At 44.4% G+C, this 13912-nt stretch overlaps 1 protein-coding gene and 1 long non-coding RNA gene across 7 annotated transcripts in view; both read right to left on the bottom strand.

Annotated features, from left to right (window-relative positions):
• klhl29 (kelch-like family member 29) overlaps positions 1-13912 on the bottom strand; it is a 293874-nt gene that overhangs the window by 59124 nt on the left and 220838 nt on the right. For all 6 annotated transcript variants that reach the window (XM_085133527.1, XM_085133528.1, XM_085133526.1 and 3 more), the window contains one exon: positions 12537-12735. In XM_085133527.1, the coding sequence (XP_084989653.1) occupies positions 12537-12735 (199 nt within the window). The remainder of the gene's footprint in view (positions 1-12536; positions 12736-13912) is intronic.
• Positions 488-12530, bottom strand: LOC146501332 (uncharacterized). The gene is made up of 2 exons (XR_014869504.1): positions 9184-12530; positions 488-8608 (listed from the first exon to the last, which is right to left on the bottom strand). It is a non-coding gene; the product is annotated as an uncharacterized LOC146501332 (long non-coding RNA).

Below are 13912 nucleotides of genomic sequence, written 5' to 3' on the forward strand. Positions count from 1 at the left end.
AAAGGATGTAGTCTGAGGGACGGGCAGGCTTGTGTAAGAGCTGATTCTCAAATTGAAGCCCACCCACGTAGTATGATGTGACCACACACACAAATACCCCTGAACGTTTCTGTGCATCACTTCCACCCAATTCAACTAAATGAAACCCATCTTTGACGGGAGCACACGGCCCATGCTTTACCCCATGCTGGATTCTCGATGTGGATGCAAACACACACACTTGTACACAGATGTATCGTCAGCAAGGCTGATATGAAGATAAAGACAGAATGAGAAGAGTGTTTTTTTTCTCTTTCCCTGCTTGCACAATGGGTCTTATTTCACCTTTTTATTGGTCTCCTTGGTCTCTGCCTCGTGCTGCGACCTGCCTTTCCTTCTTGCTCTGCTGTTTTTTTAACCCCGTGGCTAACATCTCTCTCATTCTCTCAACCTACGGGAGACTTTGCCCTCTCTCCTGCTTTCTTTCTCTTCCGTTCTTTTTCTCTTAAACCCCAAGAGTCTTTGCTCTACCTTCCGACGTATTCGCCATTTCATCTTCCTTCACTGCTTCCTGCTCTTTTGCCTTGTGCACTTTTTACCTTTCGCAGCCTTTTATGACCTTGCTTTAACCAGGCATACTTTGCAGCAGAAGGGCCACAGGGGCATTGGGGGTTCGGCTGGGTGAAGTCACAGAGACAAAAACAAGTGGGATAGAAGTAACTCAGAGTGGAATTTGAGACTTTAGTTTCAATACAATCCAGACAAGCTGTACTCTCAATATCTAATTACCAGTGTGTACTACAGTCCAGCACCGAAGAAACAAATCTCAGCTTTGAAGTTCAGGTACTAGTACTAAAGTGGGTCACCTGGATGATTTATTACACTTGCCTGACCTCTCAGACAGACAAGGTGAATGGACCACCCTCCGAGTCCCACCCAACGTTCACCATGGATACATCCAGATGTTCGCTCGCTTGACTCTTTATAGCTTGTAAATAAATAACCATTTGAAACTGTGAACTGTGACTCCCAGTTTATCTTATCCTTCAGCAATACCTAGATTTGAAAGATTATCTATGCAAGTTTCTTTTACATGCAAAACATATACAGCTATTTTTGTATTACGTTCCTCAGAAGTAGAGCTACGATACGTGCGACTAACTAAAGTTTCCCGGTTGCAGATTTTTAAATGTGTGAATTTTGCTTCTTTTCCTTTCAGTAACTTTGATCATTTAACAGTTGGGCTTGTTGGTTGGAAAAGCAGCATTGTGCTTCTGACTTGAGCTCTAAGATCAATTTTTATACTTCTTTGTGTTTTAAAAAAACTTATTTAGGCTACCAGCAGGTAGTCCACATTGAACTCATTCAGCTCCAGTGCAAACTTTTTGAATGTTCGGGCTGTCATTCGCTGCCTGGCAGCTTAACCACCAATCAGAGCACATTATAACGTACTTCAGGCAAGTCCAATTAGCTACTGATTTAAAGTCCAGTTCTTGTGTAATTTGCCATGCCCATCTTTTCTCCCCGTTTCCCTTCCTTAAGAACCCTTTTTGACAGCCACCCCTCCACAGTGATTTCTGATCAGGCTTTAGTGAACTGTAGGTGGATCAACTGAACTTCCAGATGGCTCTCTCGGGTCTTTGATTGATATTTTTCTTCTTTCTTAAGTACGTGACTTTCAGATATAGTTATTTTATTTTTAAGGCCTGTCATCATTTCTTTTGTCCTGCACTTTTCCAGCTGTCTCAAAGTTTTTAAGGACACATGGCTCACCAAGCAGAGCTATGCCAAATGTTCGACTACTAATTTTTGGGGAATTGCTCTGCTGAAATTCATTGCAATTTAGTTTTATTAATGGTGCCAAACCACAACAGCATTCACCTCAACTTGCTTTGCACTGTAAGGTAAACTCCTACAATTGGTCGGCAGCCTTAACATGAAATTTCCCACTCGTGGGACTAATAAAGGTATCTTATCTTATCTAATCCTTTTCTCATGTTTTCCTTCTCTCACCCCAACCGGTCGCAGCAGATGGCCCCGCCCCTCCCTGAGCCTGGTTCTGCTGGAGGTTTCTTCCTGTTAAAAGGGAGTTTTTCCTTCCCACTGTCGCCAAAGTGCTGCTCATAGGGGGTCATATGATTGTTGGGTTTTTCTCTGTATCTATGAAGTGCCTTGAGGTGACTTTTGTTGTGATTTGGCGCTAAATAAATAAAATTGAATTGAATTGAATTGAAAACCCCAAGCATCCCCTATGAGCAAGCACTTGGCGACAGTGGGAGAGAAAAACTCCCTTTTAACAGGAAGAAACCTCAGACGGAGCAAGGCTCAGGGAGGGGCGGAGCCATCTGCATCGACTGGTTGGAGAGATGCATGATTGCAACATAGTAATTGTTGTGGACTTCGATGTCCTTCATAAATATGTCTGTGAAGGTTCTCAGTCATCCAGGAAATTGTAGTCAAAGGAGCTTGCAAAGAAAAGCGTCTGGACTTCTTTAAGTTACTTGAAGACGTTTCACCTCTCATCCGAGAAGCTTCTTCAGTTCTAAGGTCAAATGGTGGGGAGTCCCAGATATAAACCTAGTGGGAGTTTCCCCCCACAGAGGGACAAAAGGACCCCTGATGATCCTCTAATCGCCTGAGCCAAGGTGTGAAACTGGGTGTGGGTCCCAATCAGCCAGAGTTTTGGGTGAGTTCATTGTGAAACCTGGCCCCACCTTGTCATGCGAATTCCTGAGGTCAGATGGCCCAGGATGTGAGTGGGCGTTAAGGTGCCTTAACACCCACTCACATCCTGGACCCACACCCAGTTTCACACCTTGGCTCAGGCGATTAGAGGACCATCAGGGGGTCCTTTTGTCCCTCTGTGGGGGGATACTCCCACTAGGTTTATATCTGGGACTCTCCACCATTTGACCTTAGAACTGAAGAAGCTTCTCGGATGAGAGGTGAAACGTCTTAGAGATTTATTACTGTATACAACACGTCTTCAGTAAATTACACTATCAAACATTCTATTTATATATATTTATATACACGATCTGCTCTGAAAATTGATTTAAAGCACTTCTCCACATTCTCTTTTTTATATTAACTGTACATTTTCTCCTTAATGCTTAGTAGAGGAGGTGTAAAGTATGAAAACCATATAATTTATAAATGAGAACATTGCTCAAATAACTGTTCAGACTGTAAGATTATGTCAATTTCAGCTCTATTTTCCATAAGTCTCTCCCTCTAAAACCTATCTGCTTCGCAGCCAGACATTAGACACATAAATCATAAGACTACACAAACGACAACCATCTCGTCTAATGTGACAAAAAAACAAACAGGAAAAATCTGTTTTTTGCTGTTGTTTTTTTTGTTTTTTTTACAAAAGCGTGCATAGATATATCCATGTGTAAATAATATACATTCATATAGAGTTTAAGTGCAGAAAACGATGAGGATGAAGACTTTTTCTCATTGGGTATCACAGTCCCAGTGACAGCCGCAGAGCCGTTTTCTCTTATCTGAGCCGCTTCTCTCCATTTTCTCTCTTTAGCATTTTTCCCCCCCTCCGAATCCCATAATTTCTCTCCCGGGGTGTTAATTTGCTACGGTGAGGATCAGAGGGCCAAAGGGCTCCAAAGGAAAGTCCAGGGAGGGTGCAGTGAGCGTGCTTGAAATGGATCTTGTGTGCTTGCGTTCGTGCAGTGTGTGTGCATTTTATTATCTGCTGGGCATCTGTTGACTGAAAATCTGCAGTGATGACTGGTCTCCTTAGAAGGGGAAAAACAAACGTCGTGAAGGGTTTAAGTGTCCTCGAACAACACTTAGAGGCTCAGTTCACCTCGAAATCCCCTTCCATAGACCGAGCTAGCTACACTGCTAAAGGAATGGGCAATGAGAGCTTCACATGTACAAAAACTGGTTCCTGTGTGTACAATAGAAATCATTTAGAATATTAAAATGATCTTTTCTATTAATGATACCGGTGACTACTAAGTGAACTGCAGTTAGCATCTTTTTGCCCGTGCTTACAACTCACAGGTGGGAGCGAGTGAAGATCCTAGACATCGACCAAAATAGCACCGTGATAAATGTTGCTCATGTTTGGGATGAAACTTTTATTTTTTAGGGGGTTTTTTTGCTTTTAAGCGAGCGCTGCACACTGTTGATGCTGTAGGGGAGAGGTAGGAAGGCAGTGAGGCGCTGAGGAGCGAGCATAAACGAGGATCAGAGCACTCTACTGAAGGTAACGAGTCCAAGTATATCTTAATTTTTAAACTTTGTTTTGTCCAATAAAAGAAAAACATGTCAGTTCCTTTAGAATTCAACATATAGTGGATCTAAACCTTCTGGGCTGATGATTCGATGACTCGATGCACTTTCCATCCAAATGCCTCAATCTGCACCGTCAGCACACGCGACGACAGAGCCCAAAGCAGGCTCGCCCCATCCCTCCTGTTGAATATTGGATGAGGCTGATGCATCCTTCCAGCCTCGCAGCAGGTACAGCAGGTCAGAGTACCAGATGTGGCATGAACGATGCTGAGACTGATCCGTGCTTCTGTAAATGCTGTTCACTTTGCTCGTGAGCACGAACTGCGGCTCAGGAACAGGATGAGTCAAGGTTTCTGGCAGCGGCTGGGGAAGCAATCGTTCACTCGTTCCCCTCCTCCCTTGCCCTTTCCCTCCCTTCCTGGGAGCTCGGGCTGGCAGCAGTCACAAGTGGACAAGTGGAGGGAACCTTCATTTTGGCTGCAGCCCCCGCAGACGTTCGGACCAATGGTTATCTTCTGGATTTACTGCCTCCATGTTACATTTATGAGCCGGGACAGTTGTGTTTGCTGAGATTTTCACTGATAAGCCCAAGGAATATCAAAAAACTCATACTCCCAATTCTCCAGTGCATAGCTGCATCTAAGTTTCTCTCTTCTGCGCTTACTTGTTCTGTCTCCCTCGCTCCCCCTCTCCCCCTCCTAAAATACCAATCTCAGACTCCAGAAATAAAATCGGAAGAGGAATCTGCTGAAGGGCACTCTTCGCAGAGAGCGATTAAGACATTTCTGGCACATTCCTGCATCCCGCGTTTCCGGTTTGAGAGGTGAGGCAGAGTAATCTCATGCTGCATTGGCTCTACAAGACAAACCATGCTGAATAATTACAGAGCAGGACAACAATCAACAAAGTCCTGACATAAAAAACAGGACCCAGCAAAGCACACAATTGTCTTTCCAAACTGCTGACAGCCTCCCAGTCGCCATCACTTTTGCCTAATGGTTAGCATTGAGGCTGTGCATCCACACAGAAAGATGACAAATAAATTCAATTATTCCACCAAAAAGAACTGCTGTCAGCAGTGATGAGGAAGCACCGGAGGGGGATCAGCGAAGCAGAGCGGTTTCAGACCCGAGCCAAAAGCAGTAGGTGGCAGACTTCAGAAGAACGTTATCTGATGATCTTCTTGCTCTTGCTCTAGCTCTCTTTACAAGCTGTGAGTGTTGTTCTCCTTTCTTTGCAGTGGTGGCACGCTACGACTACTCTCCAAGGATCTCCTGGCTGGCGGAGGTGTGAACGAGTAGATGAATGTCACGCCTACGGGCCTTTAGGACCTCGCACAACAGCCTGCTTTTATTGTCTCTAAACTGTGGATGCAAGCCGCACTATTTGCGCTTGCTGATCTAATAAAATCCACCTATTTTAGACCGCCACCACTAACGCAGCATTTTCTGGCTGGCCTTATGTCGCAGGAATGTAAAAACAGTCACTAACAATTTGCTGTGAGCATTTTCTTACTTTAACACTTCATAAAAGTATGTAATCTATAATTACAACCTCCTTTTTTTCTGGCATTAAGGATGACAAAAAAAGCGAAACCTGCGACACACTCGAAGTCGTAAATGTGTCTGCAGTTGCACTTTTCTAGCTTTAGATACATGAACGCTTGATTACAGATGATGAAGTGGACAGAGGGAAAGGCTGGCTGAGAGTGCAGCTACTGTTTAAGGTTTCCCTCCCACAGTGTATGCATTTAAAGTTTTAACAATGTGAGTGTGTGTGCGAGTGAGCAAAGACAGAGAAACAGTATGAGGCGAGCTGGACCCCTGCGTCTCCTAGTCATTACAGCTCATTTGTCTGAGTGCTATTCCACTTGGCTGGGTTGAGTTAACAGTTTGCCCTGGCGCTCTCCACCCTCCTCTGAGCCGAGCACAGTGACACATGTGGAGAGAGGGAAATGGGAGCATAATGTATGAGTTTGTCTGGGTGCACGCACATTCGCACACAGCATGCACACAAAAGAAAACTTTGCTTGCTGCTTAATAGCAGGCAAACGCAAACTGCATATGGATGTCAACACCCCTCAAAGCTGGAGTGCAACTCATACGACTTAAGGCAAAAATGGCTGAAGGTAAAATTTGCAGCGCCGGCGGCTGTTTAATCCCCTCCCGATCCCCTGCAAAGTCTAATGACAGCTAATCAGATGCACATCCACAGTCTAATTAACCAATTAGCAGCTAATGGATTCACATACACTACACAAAATGCCACGGATTCATTACGAGACACCCATAGTTTTCACTTTACCCAAGACTTTTTGGGCCAAATGTGAAAGACAGAAGGCAGTTAACGCAAAATGCACAGATGCAGCAGCAAACCGAGGTAAATTAGGGGTGACAAGAGGAAAAAAAACATTTAAATCGATGGTGCACATTATGTTTAAAAAAACTGCAAAAAAAAAAGATGCAACATATCGGTGCACACACATTCACGCAGTAACCGAGCGTATTAACACATCTAGTTTTAAAACTGCATTTGTATTTGAAGATCACAGAGAGCCCGTTTCGATGCCGAACAAATTTAAGTTAGAAGAATTAGTTTTTTATAAGGTACACGAATATCTCAGCTGAAGAATGAACTTCATGTCACGGTTGTGATTCGGGTTTCACGACTTTTGTCTCCAGAGGAAAAAAATGAGCTTTGCCCTAACGTAAATGGCCTGTATTTGTATAGAGCTTTACTAGTCCCTAAGGACCCCAAAGCGCTTTACACAACCAGTCATCCACCCATTCACACACACATTCACACACTGGTGATGGCAGCTACATTGTAGCCACGGCCACCCTGGGGCGCACTGACAGAGGCGAGGCTGCCGGACACTGGCGCCACCGGGCCCTCTGACCACCACCAGTAGGCAACGGGTGAAGTGTCTTACCCAAGGACACAACGACTGAGACTGTCCAAGCCAGGGCTTGAACCGGCAGCCTTCCAATTACAAGGCGAACTCCCAACTCTTGAGCCACAATCGCCCCCTGGACGTCGTCCAGTATCGTTACAAACAGATTGATCTTATTCTATTTTTTCCCCATCAACGCAGTATTATTTACTCTGCAAAGAGCAAAACAAAACGTGACATGCCAGGGCTTGTCAGAGTGACTGATTAACAATCAATAAAAACCGAGCAATTAAGTCCAAAAAAAAGAAAAGCAAGAGAAGGAGAGAAATTGCAACATTGCAGCACAGCAGGATTCTACATAAAGAAAAACCTGGCAAAAACAAGACAATTAAGAGATGTGTGAAAACCATCTGGCTGCTTCTGTTTAGCCACAATAGAAATAACTTTTTTATTTTTTTTTAGAGCTTGCAGCTAATGGAGCAAGTACTCATTAAAATGTCTCACTTTCTGTTAAACTTAAAAAAAAGTTCCTGCTATTCCATCTTATAAGCACACTGTAGCGTGTATCTTCATAGGCCATTAATATTCTTATTAGCGGTTAGCTTACACTTGTCATGATTTATGAGCTTAATTCAGCAAAACCCTGGAACAAATGAAATTTCACAAGCACATTTAGTATCTCCAGAAAAAAGAAAACCATGTCTAAAGCGTATACATCTATATTAAGAAAGTAGCTAACATTTGCTGTTGTTTACTTATGTACAGTTAGGAATGGGAGCTTGTACTTCTACCCTCTGGTGCCTTTTAGTATGTTTAAAAAACTGGCGAGTTTTTATGGCCTGTAAAGTCACATTTCTTTTACTTCATTAAATTCTTACTGCTCTCTCGTCAAGTTTCCTGGCATTCGGCAACTGATTTCAGTGAGAAACTCTCTCAGAAAAGCCACTTTCTGCTACGTGTTCAGTAAAGCTGGTACATTTAACAGCTCAAACAGTATAAACACACCAGGACTCTCAGAAAACAGCTAGAAGGAGAGTGAATAGTGGATGCACACTGATGATATGGACAAAAACAAAATCATTAATGCTAATGTTGCTCCGTGTGCAGAACAGCTATTGCTGACCAACATGGTACTTTACAGTTACTAGCTCTTTATCCTGTGAAAGCCTACTACGAGTAACCCTTTAAGCGCTTTTCTGAACCGAGTGGTTTCTGTCACGTCTCAGGCCTGGATGTGTCAGGGGTTGCTGAGTGGATGTGGAGAGGAGGACTCAAACGCAGGACTCACGGTGAAGATTCAGGGTGTTTATTGTGAGGGACGAATGACGAAAACAGGGGATGGCTGACGGACTGGATAACTGAATGAATGGCTGACTGATCTGAACTTGGAAGGCAAACATGGGGCATAGACAGCAGTGACAACGTCAATGACGCGACGCCGACCAGGAGAGAACTGAGGACTTAAATACACTGGCTGAACAATGGTCGTGTCCAAATTCATGGGCTGCATCCTCCTGAGGACCCGGCCTTCGCGGTCTACGTGGGCCGGGTCCTCAGGAGGTCGGGTAGGCCGGAAGTAAACGGCTATGGAATTGGACGGTCTAGCCTTCTCGATCTACTCCCGCCCTTAATTCAGAGTATTTCCAGTTGTCAGCGCCACGGCACGAAAATCGAAAATGGACCCCGAAATCTTTCTCCGTTTTTGTGTTCATTTTTAATTATCAACGAGCTAACCCACATTCTCGCCTGAAAATATGTTTAAAGTTTATTTTGTGGCCCAGAAAGATTAATAAGAGTAATTTTAAAACTTAGTAGCGGCCGCCATTGCCGGAAACTGGAGCTTGGCTGGGCCGCGCTATGAATTCTGGGATATGGTGGGCCAAGAAGGACACACCCGACCCATCCTTCAAATTCGGGGAAAAGGAGGACGCATTTGTCGGCTGCATTCGGAGGAGTCTACGAACTTGGACAGCCTTCGGCGCGTCGCTGTGACGTAATCGGTCTACAAATGCGGCCTCAGGAGGATGCAGCCCATGAATTTGGACACGACCAATGACTGATAGGTGACAGGTGAGTGAGCAGCTGAACACAATTGAACTAACGATGCATGGAATAAGAACTAGAACATAATGCACACAGAGTAACGCTAACGCAAAACAGGAAGTGGAACGTACAGAGGATAAACAGTGAACATGAACTGAAAATACTGGGTCAACGACCCAGGAACCCTGACAGGATGTGGAATAAAATGACTGGATGTGCAACAGAAGTTAGTGAGGGCTGTCTCTACTTGTGCAGCTACCTTTGGAAAACCCCCAAACCTATTCGAATGGTCGTCAAACAACGTCTTTATTGATATAAAATGAGGTGTCAGTATAAAGGTGACCTCTGACCTTGAGCTTGAACCAGTTGGGTGTTAACTTGGGTGTCCACGCAGCCCGCCCTTGACCCGTCCAGCAGGGGTGGCACAGGAGGAATCGAGTACTGAACAGGCCAATCGCAGTAGTTTCGGGTTACGTCGACCTGACGTTTAGCTACACTTCCAGGGGGGTTAGCGTTACGACACAGCTACGGAGTTAATTACGCACTCAAGCATAAATCCTCACGAAGTCTTGATGACAGCCTTAGAGACCGTACAGCTTGTCACATTTGTAAGGTTATTGATGTGCAAGTTAGACGATCATTTAAAAATCTGACTTTAGAAACTCTCGTCTGATCAGATATTTTATTGTCTGTTTGAACAAAAGTTCAAACACGTTGAATTTTAAAAACTTCAAACCTCGATCTTAATTCGTTCAATAGTTTATATATACAAGCTGAACTGGGCGGTCCCTGCCTTTTGCCCACCATCAGCTGGGATATTCGACCCTTACCTTTCACTCTGACCTTAGGTTAAGATGTCAGAGAATTATATCTGTTACCTACCAGCCAAACAGATACCTTGTCTTTAACAAAGCCTAAACATAGGGGATAAAGAGCTGGCCCGGCTCCATCAGAAGCTCGCTAATTAACTTCCTGTGTCCCATTTGTTCATCCTTGAAAAAACAAACAAACCCCAAAACAACAATAACAAGATTTTCCTAGAACGCAAAACTAATTGGCTCGCAAACCAATTTGGGTGTTTTATCCATTTCCCCCCCCGCCCATGAAATTAAATATATACGACTTGTCTTATTCCTTTTTTTTAAATAGTCAGCCTTAATGATCCATTATTCGTTGGGCTCAGCTAACAAATGGCCAAGGAACAGCGGCACCATGAGCGCAACTCTTATTATTTAAGTCTCAATGTGAAAGGATGTTAATTAAAAATCCGTCCCGCAAGAATAACTTTAAAAAAATTCAAGGCTGGAAAAAGTGCAATTCGACTCAAATTTATCTCGAGTGTAAAGAAACGGAGGTGTGAGGCGTGTGTCCGCACGCACACTGTAACACACCCACGCGTGCACGCGACTCACAAGTTCACAGATTGACTGCGCTCAGCAAGAAGTGCTTCACGGATGGCAGTTTTCCTTTCTTTTTCCGCATGACAGACTTATCAACCGAGCTCAGGTGGTGCCCCATCTGCTTGTGCACATTTAAAATACACACACACACACACACACTCGCTTACTGCTTACACAAGAAGACGCATGCTCAAGGAATAAACTCAATCAAATGTCTGCCCTTCAAATTTCATTTCTGATCCCCCTCTCTCCCCCTCTGTGACCTCTCCTCCTGTTCTTCCTTATCACTGGTTCGCCTACGCGCGAGTGATACCGAACAACCTCAAACTCTCCTTCGAGTCGTCGTCGTTTTATCTTTCTTGCCGTCTCCTCGTCTGCGGTGAAATCCCAGCGACGATGTGCCCCACCGCGCAGAACCCACCTTGCCCAGCGGAGCAGATGGTTGAGCAACAGAAGCGGGGCAGGCGAACAAGCGCGTTTGGCATCACGTGCACGCTTAAGCATCGTAAAATATGTTAAAACGATGCAAAAAGCATTTGCTAACCCAAACAAGAAAAGGTGCATTCGGTGCATTAGAACGCAGGCTTCTCGGCAGTGACGTCCTGATTAAACGCATGCCTCAGACAGTCAGTCATAATAAGTGTTTTAGCTTCACGGGACTTCAAAACTTGATCGGAAAAACTTACATATATTTCTCATTCATTGAGCCATCGGGGTATAATGCATCATGAATGTATTCATCCCGGCGGCATTTATGCATTTATATAATTCTGTTGTACAGAGCCACAAGCAACTGGGAATCAATACACACTTCAGCCTGCATAATGGGGGATGTAGAAGGCATAAGATATGCACATACCAAACACTATAAAATGCGCCTTGACAGAAAATGCTTCAAGAAAGTGCCGAGAACAAAAAGAAACTAGCGGCTCGAGGATGAGTAATGGGATGAAGGTGAGCATATGTAACGCCACAAATGTCTTTCAAGAAACAGATAATTCTTCTCGTGCTGCTGGATTAAAGATGCAAAAGAATAAGACATTGACCTAACGCTGACGTCCCCGTGTTTTCAAAAACTCCACGGCCGGAGAGCCGAGTCAGCTCGGTAAACTGACCTGCATAAAGTCCCATTTGTTAGGCAATTATCTTTATTCTACCAAGCAGAAATGACTTGTGCTGAACGGTAAGGTGTGCTGGTGCGAAACTCATAATGCCACGCAGACGCTATAATTAGGGAAAGCTTTACAGGGTGAAGAACGGGATCCTTGCCGACCTACGGGGGAAAAAAAATCTGACAGCCAAAAGCAATTTGCAGGCGACCTCCAATTTTCTGGAATTATCCTTTGATTTTAACGATGTAAACAAACGCTGTCTTCAAACGACTTGGATTGCAGTAGAAGAGCAAATGATCGGCCAGTTCCAGGAATCTCAAAGCAAGAAATCCTACTGTGCCTAGCTGCTGTTAAGAAAGTTGTTTATGTGCTAGGTTTGCTTTAATAAAAGTTTATAGCATCTTGCACAATCCTTGGAAAGCCACTACAGCTGGCCGTGTTTAACTTTTCAAGGTTACCTCAATCAGACTCGATGCAGAAGCTGTTCGAGCGACTGCTGAAAGTAAAACGTGTCGTGACTTTTGGATACGTGACCCGTTGCCCATGTGCACGTCTGAGCATTTACAGTAGCTGTGTGCAAAACATTACCGAGTTCTAAATCACCGCCTTTGAGTTGTGGGCTAAAAAAAATCAATCCGGTGCACTGGCGAGCCCGCGTCTCGTGTGGAGCCCTGACCTCTCGGTCACCTTGCTGCAGTAAAATATGAATCGAGGATGTGGGCGCCCAGATGCCGACAGCGCCGACGGGTCAGTTATGTGGGAGGCAGATCACGTGACCGCTACAGAGGCCAGGGCACAAATGATGGACGTCGGTTTATCTGTGCTTTATGTGTGGGCACGTACCGGCAGAAAGTCTGGGGCGGGTCCTCGGCGTCTGCATCTCTTGCCGTGCGTGAGGCAGCATGTGGTAACGCTTGGCTTCGTTCACCAGATCGCGACACGCCTCTGAAGATTTGATCAGCTCCTCGTTGTCCACTACGTTCAGCAGATAGGACGGGTGGATGAAGGGAAGACGCACCACCGCTAACAGCTCTGACAGATGCTGATAAGAGAGACATAAAGGGAGGGAAAGGAACAGAGAGTCATTACTTGTTCAAGGTTGCAGTTAGTGAGTGCTGCTTAAATAACCTGAAAGAGATCTAAATAAAGAAACAGAGTGGGTTGTCCACCAATTAGAAGGACGGCAGTTTGATCCCAGTCTCCTCGATGACTGCATGTGAAAATATCCTTAAGCAAGAGCTTCCCTGATAGATCCATGTGTGAGTGTGTGAATGTTCTTTTAGGTTCTTTTTCCCCTCCTTTTTTTGATTTGTTGGGTTGTTTAAAAATTTTCAAATTGCCTGTAAGTTGTGTTATTGTTAATAAAGTTCCAATTTACCGAACACTAACAGTGTTTGAGTTCATTTAGTTGAAGTGATCAAAGAACAGTGTTCTTGCTGTATAGCCAACATTTGTGTTTCTTGCTGGGAAAAGAAACCACGGTGTTTGATAAAAGCCGGGACCGTTAGCGTGAGGAAACCTGGCAGTAGCGAGACCATTAGCTCTGTAACTGTCAGTGTCAAAACATGAAAGATGTAGTGAAACCCTGCACGCTTTTTCTAAAATTTCTACTCTCATATCGGATAAAAATGCTAAAACGTGTAGAGAAAAATGAGGAAATGTCTATTGTGAGACCTCACAGATTGAAGTGACTGAATTTCCCCAGTAATTTTCCAAAAAAGCAACTAAAAGGAACTCTGGAGACTTGTTTTGAACCGCGTCACTGAAAGTTTACAGTAAGATCCGAGCCTCATCTCACTTTCATACGTGCATTCGGCTACGATGAGACAGCTGACACTGTCGGCGGGGGGCGGTGGTGGGGTGGGAATCTTAATTCCACCCTCAGCGCTTCTGATTTTGTCACGGCGGGGTGCGCCGGTGTGAGGAAAGAGGTAGACCCAGATGCAGACACGGTGGAGACAAAATGTAGTTTCAAAAATAAAGCGAGCCTTTATTGGCTGATTGCAGAAGAAAAAACAAGGAACTAGGGAAACTAAGGAGGCTATGAACACTGTTAACAAAAAGGCTGTGACACTCAGTGAAAAACTATGACAAACTGAACGCTGAGTAAACTAGAAAACACAGAGAAACAATGGAGTAAACCTATGAAAACTGTGGTGAGGTTAACAGACAATCTGACACTGACTGAGTGATACACAGACTAAATACACATAAGGAAT

The sequence above is a fragment of the Neolamprologus multifasciatus genome, chromosome 15 (assembly GCF_963576455.1).
Source record: "Neolamprologus multifasciatus chromosome 15, fNeoMul1.2, whole genome shotgun sequence".
NCBI lineage: Eukaryota > Metazoa > Chordata > Actinopteri > Cichliformes > Cichlidae > Neolamprologus > Neolamprologus multifasciatus.